The sequence below is a fragment of the Panicum hallii genome, chromosome 1, assembly GCF_002211085.1.
Source record: "Panicum hallii strain FIL2 chromosome 1, PHallii_v3.1, whole genome shotgun sequence".
Classification (NCBI taxonomy): Eukaryota; Viridiplantae; Streptophyta; class Magnoliopsida; order Poales; family Poaceae; genus Panicum; species Panicum hallii.
This window is the reverse complement of record NC_038042.1, coordinates 2,839,223-2,853,812: the sequence shown is the minus strand read 5'-3', so window position 1 is coordinate 2,853,812 and position 14,590 is coordinate 2,839,223. Positions and strand designations below refer to the sequence as shown.

Here is a 14,590-nt window from a genome sequence, read left to right as displayed (position 1 = left end):
CGCGCGGGATACGGGCATGTGGGCTAATATTGAATCAGCCCAGGCGGCAGGCACAGTCGCACCCGGCAGCCCGCGGCTCTCCCCAATCGATTCCCCAAGTCCTCGCTCCCCTCCGGCTCCCGTTCCCGGTCAGAGTCCACGATGCATTGATGCGAGGTGTGTCCTTTTCTATTTAGAGCTACGGAGCCGTGGCACTTCAAGCGCTTAGCCATCCAACGCCAGCCTGTTACGGAATGCTTGCGGCACTACAACTACATGCATCCGATTGGTCATGTTTTCTATCCTTCATTGCGCAGCGTTCCTGCATATCAAATCAACTTGCTCTTATGAAGTGAGGTGAGGGTCATTGCTGTGAAGTGTGAACATTTAAGTATTGAATCTTAGCCTAGTTTGCTGTTCCAAACTTCAAATGAGTGAACTTTGATCTCATTTAGTGTTGCCATGCTGCTCTATTTAACACTAGAATCGGGTAACCTGGGTACCCAATACCCAAACCCGAAATTATCCGAACCCGAACTGGCGGGTACCCGTAAGTTCGGGTCTAATTTCGGATATCAATCTCGATTACCCAATTCTCATATTACCCGAATTACCCGACCCGAACGATCGGGTAAATCCGAACGCCCGGAGTGACCTGTATTCCCGTGGTGCTGATAACAATGGCTCCTGCCTTTTTTGTGGTTTGTTGGAAGACGTGGCTCACATTTTCCTTCATTGTCAGCGCACAGTTACTTTCTGGAGCGCCATTGGCTTCGACTCCTCTTCCATTTTGCAGGTTGAGTCACTTTGGACTAATGAGCTCCCTGGTCCTGGATGCACCTCTCCTAAGGCACGCTCCACCATCCTCACGGGCCTCCTTTGGAACCTTTGGAAGTGCAGGAATGCAAGGGTTTTCAACTTTGTTCTTTGAGTCAAATGCTGTTGTACTTCGTCGATGTACCTCGGATCTTCAGTTGTGGCAATGCAGGGTTGTCTCTCCCGTGGAGAAACTTGTTCTTGATGATTGGTGTGTCTTCCTTTCATGTAATATGTAACCTAGTTTCTTAGCTGGTTGTATCTCTCTTTGTTCTTGCCGCTCCTTTTGAGCGGTTTTTGTCTCCCTTCGTGTAACTTTTGTCTCTCTTTGGCTTTTGTTTCAATATATGGTTCAGGCTGGCCCAATGGATCCGCCGTAGTTCGCCTCAAGAAAAAAAAAACATCCTCCGTCAGATACAAAAAGCAGTGATGGTGGGAGCAGAGAGATTTTTTGGACAAGGATCATCGTCTTCACAGATTTGCTCTTGCGTAGGATTACAGCACGTACTGAAAAACCTTGCCATGGCCGGCTACGTGAGCTCAAGCAAAGTGCGCGGCTGCTCGGTGTCCTCGCTCAGCTCCAACGGCCACCATGTTAGGGACTTGCTGCGGGAGGAGAGAGACTGAAGGAATGGGATCCTAGGGCTTGAGTGCACCGGATGGAGATTGGGCTTTGCTCTCCCTGCTAGCACGGAAGGTGGGGAGAGGGGCGGCGGCGAGGGGCCGAAGGCGGACGAGACCGAGACGGAGGTAGAGTGGGGACTGACAACCAAATTCGAGATTGCCACCAAGGGGGTATTTTGCATATATTCGGATCACGACTCTACTTAGGAGGGTATTTGTAAATACTGAGGAATAAAATATAAATAATCAGTTTGTGATTAATAATCAATATCCAAATCAGGATCTATATGTAAATAATAGAGGTTGTTTTGTAAATATTTGGATGGAGCATTTTGCATTATTTTTGGACAACGCCATTGGAGCCAGCAAGGTGTCAAGCAAGGTCATGTTACCACTGGCGACCACCGCTCGCCCCTTGGCCTCCATCCCCCGCGAGCTTCCTTCAAGTTCGTGCGCTTAGGCGCTACCTCCGACTATCCTTAAGAGTGATGCGCTACTTTAAGATAGTGTTTGGTTGGTGGAATGAGAGCAGATGAGATGGAGCGGCTCCGGCCCTGCAGCTGTTTGGTTGAGGAGCGGCGGAACCGAGCGACTCCTCAAGAGGAATATTTGCTGAGATGCTAGGATGAGCTCGTCCCGTCCCACTTGGATGGCGTCAGCGCCGTCTTCTCTCTTGTGCGTGCACGCACGGAGAAGCTGCAGACTTGGGTGGCCGGAAGCCGACGCAAGGCGGAGCCGCGGACCTGGATAGACAGAGGCGCCGACCTGGCCAGATTCGCGAGCTGCAAGCGGCGGGATACACGAGCTGAAAGCGGCCGGATTAGCGAGCTGGAGGCGGCCCGATTAGCGAGCTGCAGACGGCGGGATTCGTGAGCTTTAGGCGGCGGGATACGCGAGCTGCTAGCCGGAATGACGATCTGCTGGCCGGATTTATGAGCTGCTGGCAGGAATCGCTCTTGGCTATGCTTTTTTTTTTGGATTGGAGGCCGCGTGATTTTTTTTTCTTAGCTTTTTGCGTGCTTTGGATTGATTTGAAATTTCTTTCGTGGCTGTGCAGCGGAACGGGGCGCACATCCTTTGTCTGGGAGGGAAGGGGGCGGGCGGCGGCCTCCCGGGAGGAGGAGCCAGGCGGTGCGGCAAGAATCACATTTGGTACTGGTCAATAACTTACGGTGAGACGAGCAGCCCTATACCACGTGTAGCCACACTCGTCTGTTCTTTTTCTACTTAGTTGGACAGTCAGAAAATCGTATAAAAATGGTGGCCGCGACGTGCACAACTGTACTGCCTCGTCACCACAACGACCACACTGGCTATCTCGCAAGCCGCAGCGCTGCGTGATGAGCTGCGCACCTTTCTGGCAGAGCAGGTACGTGTGCAGGTTCGACAAGCTCACGGCGGATCATGGCGGTCGTGACCGCACGTGCAACAGGAGACACCGCCACCACAACGACCACACTGGCTACCCGCTGCGGCATCAGCACGCTCGGGACCGGGACAACGACATCGGCGGCGGCAACCAACACCGGCGCCGTGGTGACGAGCGGCGTGGGCGGCAGCAGGTGCACGCCCGCATCAACTGGACTACAAGGAAGGCATCCGGCCAAGACTGAGCCGGCAGCGGCAACCACCACAACACGCCTCTGCCGGCTGAGGAAGAACTTGGTCCGCAGCATTACACAAAGACTGCTCGTGCTGTCCTCAGGCGTGCGTGATGCATCCGCCATGGCTGGCTAAACGAGGGGCTCCGGCAGCAGTGTGGCCGTTGGCCTGATTCAACGCCGCCTGTGCCGCCGTTGCAGCTTTGCAGTTGATAGGTCAGGCCTTTTCGTTCTGCAGACTGCACACGGCAGGTGAATCGATCGCCGTTCAGAACTCCGGCCACCAAAAAAATTCAGTTTTCACTCTCACCTCCCCGGGACGAACAGCTTATTTCAATTGGCGGTTCTTGGCTCTGAGGTCTGAACAGAACAGCCAGCAATGCAAGATGGACATTCTGAGAGATGGAACTGAGGATTTGATAGGGATATGAATGTGAACCTTTTGTTTTGGTCCACCTAGTTTCATGTTATTACAAAGTAACGTAAAATTTGAACCATAACTTTTAAAAAAAAATTAGAGAAAAGGGAGTGTTCCCCATTTACTTCCAGCAGGTAACAAACGATCAAGTTGATACAGCAGTTCAGGCTCAGGAAGCGTATAACTTTTAAAATTTTGGATCGTCCAGAAATCGAATGTCAGGAGCCCCCTAAAGCACCTAGGCTTTGTATACGCTCTCTCTTTTAACCTGCTCTCTCTTCTAAAGACAAGCATGCATATGTTACGACTGGGTGCTCTAACCTTACTGAGTAAGGTGGCTTTTCGGTAAAGGGCCACTGGACTGAAGAATTCCAATGCCCAAAAGTTGTACAGATTCCGGGTAGATTGGGAGACGGACAATTGATATTGAAGTGGGAAGTTAGTTCACGACCGCTGACACCAGGTCCAAGTCTTGAGCAAAAGGCAGCATGCTTGTTGGTGGACACGAATTTACAAAGATAAAAAGAGTGTAAAAGGAATTCCAGTAGTACTAGCTTAGTTTTCTTGGAAGTTACTTGTGCTCGGTGGCAGCGTTTAGTTGTTAGTTTGATCGGTCTTACACCAAAGTCGCTTTGGTTTTAGTTACCTCTCCACAAGAAAAAAAGAAAAGGGTACTACTCTCTCTGTCCTAGAATATAGGTATGTTTAGATTTTTTTTTTTCAAAATCTAACTTTTCAATTTTGATAATAATTAGCAAAATAATCATAGAGACTAACAATATAAAAATTATATTAGTAATTTGTCGTGAGACCAACTATTTTAATATGTAACTATTTCTATTGAAATAGTTCTTTCTAAAAATCTAAACGTAGCTATATTTAGGACATAATGAAGTTTGGGAGAGTGATTAAGGCTCCCAATTAGCTACTGTATGTGCTTGATCCTTGCTCCAGTGGCTAGTGAGAAAGCGTGAGAACAGAGCACTTGAGTCTCGCTCCTCATGCACGCAATGGCGGCGCAGGTGCAGCAACGACGCCCAAGTCTTGAGTAAAAGGCAGCATGCTTGTTGGTGCCTAAACGAATTTAAAATAAAAGGCTAAAATGAATGCGAAAGGAATGCCATCAAAAGTACGACCCTCGCTGACCATCATTATCGTTGACGTTGACGAGGACCGCCTGATCAGGTATTGTACGTGCTTGCTTGATGCTCTTGTAGCGTGGTGACTGCCTGACTCGCCTCAGCCGGCGCTCACCTCATGCACGCCCGCCATGGCGCAGGTGCGACGCAACAACCTCCGTCCGTGCATACGACGCCTCCTGCTGCCACTTCTCGCCGTGACGGCCGTCTCCGCGGGAGGCTCGCCGGTGACGAGCGGCGATCTGTACGCGCTCTCCAAGCTCAAGTCCTCCCTGCTCTCCCGCAGCGCCCGCAACAGCACCTCGCTCGCCGACTGGGACGTCGCGACGCCGCCGCCGCCATCGTCGTCCCCGGCGGCGAGCCATCATTACTGCAACTTCTCCGGGGTCACCTGCGATGCCTCCGGCAACCGCGTCGTCGCCATCAACCTCACCGGCGTCCCTCTCCACGGAGGCGTGCTCCCAACCGAGGTCTCGCTGCTCGACGCTCTCGCCAGCCTCACCGTCGCCGCCTGCTCCCTGTCGGGCCCCATCCCCGCATCGCTCGCCTCGATGCCTCTCCTCCGGCACCTCAACCTCTCCACCAACAACATCTCCGGCCTCTTCCCGTCCGGACCGGAACCCTACTTCCCCTCCGCGGAGGTGATCGACGTCTACGACAACAGCCTCACCGGACCCCTGCCGCCTTTCGGCGGCGGCAGGTTGCGGCACCTGGACCTTGGAGGGAACTACTTCTCGGGCGGAATACCCGAGGAGTACGGCGACCTCAAGCGGCTCGAGGTCCTCGGGCTCGGCCTCAATTCGCTATCCGGCCGTGTGCCACCGTCACTGTCGAGGCTCAAGAGATTGCGGGAGATGTATCTGGAGTACAACTCGTTCGACGGTGGCATCCCGCCGGAGCTCGGCGAGCTCGAGGCCCTCGTGCTGCTTGCCATGGTAAACTGCAGCCTCACAGGGCCTATCCCTCCGGAAATCGGCCGCCTCACTGGGCTCGAAGCACTCTACCTCCATTGGAACAACTTGGTCGGGGAAATCCCGGCCGAGCTCGGCAGCCTCACCAGACTGAAGACTCTGTACCTCTATTCGAACAGCTTGGTAGGGGGAATCCCGGCCGAGCTCGGCAACCTCATCAGACTGGAGACTCTGTACCTCTATTCGAACAGCTTGGTAGGGGAAATCCCGGCCGAGCTCGGCAACCTCAAGAACCTCATGAACATCGACCTCTCCCTCAACGAGCTTACCGGCGAGATACCGGCAAGCTTCGCCGGCCTAACCAGACTCAAACTGCTCAATCTGCTTGGAAACGAACTCCAAGGTGTGATTCCAGAATTCGTTGGGGAATTACCTCAGCTGGAAATCCTCCAAGCATGGGAAAACAATCTCACTGGGGAGCTCCCGGCCAACCTGGGCAAGAACGGCAGGCTGCTGAGGCTGGATGTCACGGACAACCGGCTCACCGGCGCCATACCGCCCAGCCTCTGCGCCGGGAGGCGGCTTCAGTTTCTCTTTCTGATGCGGAACAAGCTTTCTGGGCCAATCCCCGAAGACCTCGGGAACTGCAAGACGCTTACCAAAGTTCGCCTGAACAGCAACTTGCTCAATGGATCCATTCCGGCCGGCCTTCTTGATCTCCCCATGAACAACATGCTGGACTTGAGCGATAACTTGCTCTCAGGCGAGCTCCCGGAGGTGATCCCCAGTGCCGGGCTGGGCTTTTTGTCAGTGGCGTCCAACAGGTTATCCGGTCCTGTGCCGCCGGAGATCGGCCACCTCAAGAAGCTGTCCTTGCTCAACTTCAGCGCCAACGCGCTCACCGCCGGCGTCCCGGGAGAGCTCAGCCACTGCGAGTCGCTGACCGTGCTGGACCTCAGCCGCAACCAGCTCGCCGGTGAGATACCAGCAGAGATCACGAATCTGAAGGTTCTGACAATGCTGAACCTGTCGAGGAACAGCATCTCCGGCGAGCTTCCCCTGGAGATCAGTAAGATGATCAGCCTCGGCGTCCTCGACGTGTCCTACAACAACCTCAGTGGCCGTGTGTTACAGTCGCAACTTCAGGGAGTGTTCGCCGTCTCAGACGCGACAGATTTTGAAGGCAACCCTGGCCTCTGTGTGGAGCGCGTCACTGCCGCCTCGTGCTCCCGTCTGCAGCGTTCGCGGCGGCGAGACGACAAGACATGGACGATGCCGCTGTGGATTGTGCCGGCCGTCAGCGCCGTGGCGGCGGCCATGGCCGTGTACCTTGGACTAAGGTGGCGGGAGGAGGCGAGGCGGCGGCCTGCGGCTTGGAAGATGACGAGGTTCCAGAACCTGGACCTGGAAATGGACGACGTGCTCGGGTGCCTCAGGGAGGAGAACATCGTCGGAAGGGGCGGCGCAGGCACCGTGTACCGCTGCGCGACACGCAGCGGCGCGGAGGTCGCCGTCAAGCGCCTCCGGGGCCCCGGCCGCCGCGACCACGGCTTCCGGGCGGAGGTGGCCACGCTCGGCGGCGTCCAGCACCGCAACATCGTGCGGCTGCTCGGCTTCGCGTCGGGCGCGGAGGGGAGCCTGCTGCTGTACGAGTACATGCCGGCGGGGTCGCTGGGCACAGTCCTGCACGGCGAGCGCGGCGCGCTGCTGGGCTGGGGCGCCAGGCTCCGCGTCGCCACCGAGGCGGCGCGAGCGCTGTGCTACCTGCACCACGAGTGCAAGCCGAGGATCCTGCACCGCGACGTCAAGCCCAGCAACATTCTGCTGGACTCCGCGATGGAGGCGCACGTCGCCGACTTCGGCCTCGCCAAGTTCCTCCGCCGCGGCGCGTCCGGCTCCGGCGCTGTGGCGGCGGCGGAGTGCGTGTCGGTCGTCGCCGGCACGTACGGGTACATCGCCCCCGGTAAGAACGAACAATGCGTCTCAATGTGATCGTGGCGTTGGCATGCATCACAAGCGACGTCCACCTGACCATCTCCATCTTGTGTGCAGAGTACGCGTACACGCTGCGGGTGGACGAGAAGACGGACGTGTACAGCTTCGGCGTGGTGCTGCTGGAGCTGGTCACGGGGCGCCGCCCGCTCGGCGACTTCGGCGACGAGATCGACCTCGTCCACTGGGCCCGGAGCGCCGTGCCGAGGCCGTCGGACGCCACGGCAGTCCTGGCCGTGGCCGACCCACGGCTGCCGCCGGAGCCGGCCGGCCTGATCGCGGGGCTCTTCAGGGTGGGCATATCGTGCGTCCGCGAGAGCAGCCAGGCGCGACCCACCATGCGCGAGGTCGTGCACGTCCTCTCCAGCTTCGTACCACCAGCTGCCGACCCGTCCCACTCGACGTCGAAGGTTCTAGGAGAAGTCCACTTTGCTGGTAGTGGATGACAACTTATGTTGTAAATATCTATTCTCAAGTTGGTTGCATGTTTAAATGAAAGATGAATGACTACAAATTTTTTTAGGACTAAGTTTCCAACAAATTATCCTATCTATAAACTTACAAAGCAGGCACGCTATTATTAGTGAGGTCATCCAAGTGTCCGACCAACCAAACTTCAGTATTACAACTATATTAAGGAGATTAGAGACAATCTGATTGCGCATTGGCCTACCTTTGATGTTGAATCAAAACGATAAAAGGATATATGTTGCTCAATTAACTATCGTTTTTGCTACATATATTATCTTCTAGCCTCGATTACTTCATTATTTATCCGTGGATTCTAATACCAAAATAATAACAACATATTATTTATTAGGCAAAAAATATATAACCACCATTCATTTCTTTAGGTCTGGAGATTAGACCATGCGTGAGGTCGTCCACGTCCTCTCCAGCTTGGTAACACCAGTTGCCGACCCAGCCTGTTCATCTCATCTACCGTAACAAACACTACCCAAGACGGATAAAAAAAACTGACACCACGTTAGCGTTTAGCACGCTCATCCTGGAAAACAGTTTCCACTACGAGTTTGTGGGAACAAACTCATCCAGCGTTCCAAAAATAACACAGATATTTCACGCTTTAGCACATGGCAAGAATAACAAGAGGCTACATTCTCGCATCAAAAAATTCAGAGCAAACAAACCATGATCCAAGGCTCCGACCTGCTATATCACAACACGGCAGCAGATAACAGAAAAATGCCTGGCGTATCTCTGCTGTTCTGACACAAAAGGGCTAGCACTGCTTCTAAAACCAAAAATTCATTTCAGTGTCCGTAAACACACATTACACGTGCAGTATGGCACAAGATCTGACCCACAGGTGATTAAAACATGAAGCTACAGGGTTGGAGTGATTTGGTTTACCGCCTGCGCATGCCCCTCCCACCACGGCCTCGCATTGCCCCTCCACCACGACCAGCCATTGCGCCAGCTGCAGCCTCACCTTGTGCGCTCTCCGACTAAGTACCACAACAGTTCACAGAAAGGAAATGAGCCAATTAGATTAAATTGAAGAATTTATTACATTATTAAATTGAAGAATTTATTACATTGAACAAAACATCAAGAAATTGTTTGCAAGGAGCATCCAAAGTAGCTTACTGATCACAAGTAGGCTCTAGGGGATGGCAAATGTCTAATAAGAATCTAGCACCACTCTAAATGAAAGACACAAAGGCTAGGAGAAGACAAATATTATGGTCTTGCTTAACTTTAAAGATCTAGACAGGATTGAAAATGTGCAAATTAAAACAGCAAAATGGAGTCCTTGCGAGCTGAACTGATCTAACAATTAATACAAGTCTCATCTCTACTACACAGCATTCTGTGACCATTAATCGCTTACACTCTTCAAGCCTTTCCAGCAGAGGAGATAGATTGGATTAAATTTATTGCACATATGAGATGGCTTACCTATGTATCATTATGAAGGGAAGTGCATTGGCACAAGAAAATGGAAGTCTGAACTCCACTCACGAAACAAAAGAAAAGTAGTGGGGGCTGTATTTTTATTATTATGAGCAGTACATGTTGCGAGTCTCCTTACCTTTGGGTTTTTCACAGTTTCGTCGACACTCAGAATAAGGCATGAAGCTTCAGTTGCAGCATTTATAGCATTGATCTGAACAACAAAGGTTTCCAGACATCAAGATGTGAGATTAAACTACATGGATTGTCAAACACAAATGAATATGACCAAATGCACAATTACCTTTACAACAGCAGGTTCCCACACAAAGTTAGCAAAGGAATCAGCAATTCCGCCAGTGTTTATGTCTACACCATAATTAGCACCTTCACCTAATACAAACAAACCGTCCATCAGACGTCAGCAAAAAAAAAATAGCTTGATGCTTCACAACTGTGCAAATGTATAAACCAACCAGATGCATGCTTCTGCCTGAGCTTATTAAGCACATCAGTTGCGTCAAATCCAGCATTATCACAAAGTTGTCGTGGGATAACCTGCAGGACACTTCTATGAGTGGACTTCACATTGTACAATGTCAGAGCAACACATGTAAGTTAATAAAATCAAACAATCAATCAACATAGCCTTTCTTGACAGAACAACAAATGCAATAGTTAGAAGATAACAGACAAATAGTGCCAGTACAAGACTGACATGAAACATCATAATGCACATGTTCTTGATTTCATCAGAACTTAAAATCAATGGCAGCACATTCAAATTATCCTTATAAGCTACAAGAATAAAAGGAAAAAAACAAGTATCTGTTCCGTTCATTGTGGGTTTAGCAATTGAGATTTCTTGCTCTAGTTGAAAAGCTGCTAGTTTAATGTATAAAATATGCACATCCCCGAATCAGGTAAGGAAATAAAAGTATGGACCAGGAATACGTACCTCAAGGGCTTTAGCAAACGAATTAACAAAGAACTGAGACTTCCCAGCAATGGTCCGTGCATGCTGTCTGAGATATTTGCTTATTTCCATCTACAAAGAACATAAAAATCAGCCTAAAGTTTAGGGAAAAGCTGAATCATTCATCTTGACAAGGTGAGAACTAGGCATACATCAATAGCACCACCACCCGGCACAACTGTAGAGTTCTTAAGAGCTCTCCTCACAATCATGATGGCGTCATGGAGACTTCGTTCAGCTTCCTCAATGAACTAGCATAGAAACATGATGTAAGCACATCCATTTCAGTTTGTTAAAAATACATAATGAGATGTGTATAGATAGAAGACCTGGTCTGCGCCACCACGGAGGACAATGGTTGCTGTCTGGCCAGAAGGGCAGCCACTAAATATGTTGAATCTTTCATTGCCTACTTGTTTTTCCTCAAATACCTCACAAGAACCAAGTACCTTTCAAAAGAAAGGACAGAAACCAGCTTGCATTCAGCACCAAGCAACTACTATAAACCCACAATGATAACGATCAAAAGATAACAAGCAAATTGGAATGGCATTTTCACCTCATCGATGACATTATTTACAGAAGTTTGAACCATTCCACCAGTTGCAGCAGCCACACGTTGCAAATCCTCTTCTGTAACACGACCAGCACAGAAAATGTCTCGATCTGCAAAATACTGTATAGAACCAAATTATATAAGATAGGCTGCAGAAGTACACGATAGAAAAGCAGGATGTTTACAATAGAAACATCAGGATACCTGTGTTGCAAGATCACCAATAGCTAGCCGAGATAGAACTATCTTTGCCCCGCTTTTCACACATTTATCCAGTTTGTCATAAATAATGTTCCATTCAGCATCAACAATTGATTGGTATTGCAGAGGATCTGATAATCTACATGTACGGTAGAAGCATACAGGAATATAAGCAAAAGAGTAGAAAGCGCACAGCAGCATATGCAAAGATTCAGATGCTGTTCTGTAGGTGGGGCTTGAGTGAATCAGTAAGGATACCTGATCTCTGCATTTTCCTTCTCAGATTTTAATTCTAGTTCAATGTTCAACAGAAGAATCTTTGGATTTAGGAACTTCTTTGGTTGTTGCTCAAATCCAGCATATGAAAACGTCTTCTTGAATGCAACACCATTCACCAGGAAAGAATCTCTCATGGTACCTCCAGGAACCTAATGTCCGTCACAATATCAAGATTCAATGTCTAGTGAAAAATACTACACATCATGCGTTGCTATACTAAGATTTAGGGCCTGTTTGGTTGGTATACTAAGATTGACAATGTTTGCTGCATTTTCTTCCAAGATTTGACGAAGGTTAGTTTATCAAATTTTCTGCCACGCATTGGCTAGCCTAGGAGAATCTTGCCACACCTTTCATACTCGCTGACATGTGGGACTGAGCTGGTAGAAAAAGAATATTGCCACAATTTGTGGCTACAACCAAACAGAAAGTAACTTGGTCAAACTCGTCTAACCTTAGGTGCATCGAAGTGTGGCATGGTTTGGCTTCAAACCAAATAGGCCCTAAATCTATGGGGATGGTAAATCTATGGGCCCTAAATCTATATGCCTGAAAGATAGCAAAAACTAACGGGAATTGGTGCTGGGTGTATCTGTAAATTCAATAAAATATATCCTGGCATAGGTTTTTTTCTTAAAATAATCCCTTTCAGTCTGTGTAAGAAAGCCTTTGCTGTAGGGCTGATTCCCTGAGAGTCTGGCAGAATGAAGTCATCAACTAGATGGTTATCTTGTTGTTCCTATATCCGAAGTATGCCATTCTACAGCTCAAAACAGATAGAATGGTACAATCCTTATAGAAAGAAAGATTTCTTTTACTTGATTACCTTGTAATAAATCCTTAACATATCAGTCCTAAAGTCAAAATGATTATACATCAAGAACTAATTTCTTAAGACTGTTCAACTCAGAATAACGTCATGAAAGTGAACATTGCAATGATTACCTTTTTAATCCCAATAAGATTAAGCCTGTCATCATTGCCAATGGCAAGGACAGCATCCACAACCATAGAAGCAAAGAATTCCTTTTCACCACCTATAAGTTTTGATGACAGCGTTGTGGCAGCACACTTGGCTAGCAATGATTTCTTCTCTTCGAGGCTTTTCCCTTCAATGCTAACTGCCAGTTCTTTAACCCTTTGCATTGCCTGGCAGAAATTGATGTTAATCATAATCAGCTTTGGAAAATTGCAGAGAATGAGTAGGGAGACTGTTCAAAGAAATCTGGTAGTTACAGACCATATTGCCCGCAGTCCTATAGCTGCGGATTAGACTGTGGGGGTGCACGCCATCCTCAACATAAGGTTTTGCTTCCTTCAAGAACTCTGCAGCTAGAAGCACCACAGTAGTTGTCCCATCACCAACCTGAGTTAATGAGAAATTTAAGGCCAAGATGTCACAGTTCCATAGTAGCGCAGATTGATGAACCAAAGGGTCCAATCCTCTTAAGTTCAATCAATAATACTGTTTTTTTTATAAAGGTGGGCTCGTTCTGAGAAACTAGAAAATTTTGATTTAACTAAAGAGGGTGAATGGAGAATCCTTAAGTTACTACTTCCTATGTTTACACTCCTATTCCATAGTCTAACAAGCATCAATCCGGCACAAAATAATATAGCCGAAAAAGGTTGTTCAATCAGATAGCATAACTTCATACGAGAACCAGCAGAGTGGATGTAAAAGTCAACTGCTGTGATACATAAAACTTTGATGCGAAAAAGATCCTGCCCAATTAAAAAATGCAAGCCCTACTTTAATATGAAATTAGAAACAGTTTCATCTTCGATGAATGTCAGAACCATCCCCTTTAAGTAAGCTTGTTGCCAGAGAGGCTCTTATAGCTCAAAATGAAGAGGTGAACTTCTTGCTCGTGCGGGCAAAGAAAAATCAGACCAAATTGAATAAGCAAAATAAACAATAGAACAAATCTTTAAGATGCCCTTTCTTCATGCCAAAGGCCCAGATATCAATGGACATATCTAGTTCAAACAGCGCATCAGAAATCAGAAATTCGGACAGTGGATTCAGATTATCCACTATCCACATAGCAATTCCACAACTCATAGCTCAACTTCGCAGCCTATCCACGACTAAATTGTGAATTCATAAGCCATTCCCCAAAATTGTGCACCAATCACACACTAACAAACCTATCCTACTTCACTCATATTAAATGGCAGGACATCATATACAATTAATCCTTCAAAGTTCTTAACTGCCGCCTGCTAACAGTGGCACTGGCAACCCATAGCCCAAAGAAATGCATCTAGCAGATCACAGAGAGGCGGGTTTCCTCTCTGATCAATGATTTGTAGTTAGACGGGTACCTCGGAGTCCTGTGACCTGGCGATGTCGACGAGGATCTTGGCCCCGGGGTGCACGATGTCGAGGAGGCGCATGATGGTGGCGCCGTCGTTGGAGATGGTGACGCCGCCCTTGTCGTCGTGGATGAGCTTGTCCATGCCCCGGGGCCCCAGCGTGGTCCGCACGGTGTCCGCCACCGCAGTGCACGCGTTGATGTTGCTCACCACCTGCGCGCGCCCCTGCGACGTGTCCGTGCCCTCCTTGAGCAGGATGATCTGCGGTTGCTGCGGGGCAAAAACGGGAACGAGATCATGGACATCAGGATCGGCGAACCAGAGCTTGATTACGATAGGCGGCGCGAACGGACTGGGGGGTAGGGTTCCGTGGGGGGTGCCGCTTACCATCATCGACGCCATGGTTGGGGGCTGGGCGAAGCTAGGGTTTGGAGAGTGATGGAGTGGGGAGGAGATCTGAGAGGAGAGGAGGGAAGGGAAGGGTTTTGCTGCTTCGGTTGATTCTGACTGGTGCTAGCCCAATGGGCCCGCATCAGTTCTCACTTGGGCCGTGATATTTTGAACATTTGAAGTGTGTGATGAAAATGAAACTAGGTCAGAAAATATTAAATCCTCCAGCAAAATTTGGCTTGGCAATTTTTCATCTCCATATAAAACGATGCCAGATTCGCATCTTGTTATTTCAGTAGGTACGATTCTACAAGGTTAACATGGACCATAAATCCCATTGACCAGGTCAGGTATGATTCCACCCCATCGATGTCTATGATTTACCTTGCAAATGTTATACTTTTTTTTCCGAAAGAACAACACTCGACGAGTGCGGTTCTATTGATATAGCAGAAATTGTAAGTGTTATACG

The 14,590-nt window shown here is 49.1% G+C and overlaps 2 protein-coding genes across 2 annotated transcripts; one reads left to right on the top strand and one right to left on the bottom strand.

Moving 5' to 3' along the window:
* Positions 1–4,626: 4,626 nt before the first annotated feature.
* On the top strand, positions 4,627–8,068 carry LOC112903691 (leucine-rich repeat receptor-like kinase protein THICK TASSEL DWARF1). The gene is made up of 2 exons (XM_025972919.1): positions 4,627–7,451; positions 7,541–8,068. Exons 1-2 carry the CDS (start codon positions 4,709–4,711, stop codon positions 7,924–7,926), a joined length of 3,129 nt encoding a protein of 1,042 aa, XP_025828704.1. The 5' UTR covers positions 4,627–4,708; the 3' UTR covers positions 7,927–8,068.
* A 507-nt stretch (positions 8,069–8,575) lies between these two features.
* LOC112875952 (T-complex protein 1 subunit eta) lies at positions 8,576–14,250 on the bottom strand. Its single transcript, XM_025939965.1, has 14 exons — positions 14,116–14,250; positions 13,738–13,998; positions 12,650–12,775; positions 12,355–12,558; positions 11,389–11,558; positions 11,134–11,269; positions 10,933–11,049; positions 10,703–10,822; positions 10,526–10,624; positions 10,356–10,445; positions 9,874–9,955; positions 9,702–9,790; positions 9,537–9,611; positions 8,576–8,949 (listed from the first exon to the last, which is right to left on the bottom strand). Exons 1-14 carry the CDS (start codon positions 14,128–14,130, stop codon positions 8,851–8,853), a joined length of 1,683 nt encoding a protein of 560 aa, XP_025795750.1. The 5' UTR covers positions 14,131–14,250; the 3' UTR covers positions 8,576–8,850.
* Positions 14,251–14,590: the final 340 nt, after the last annotated feature.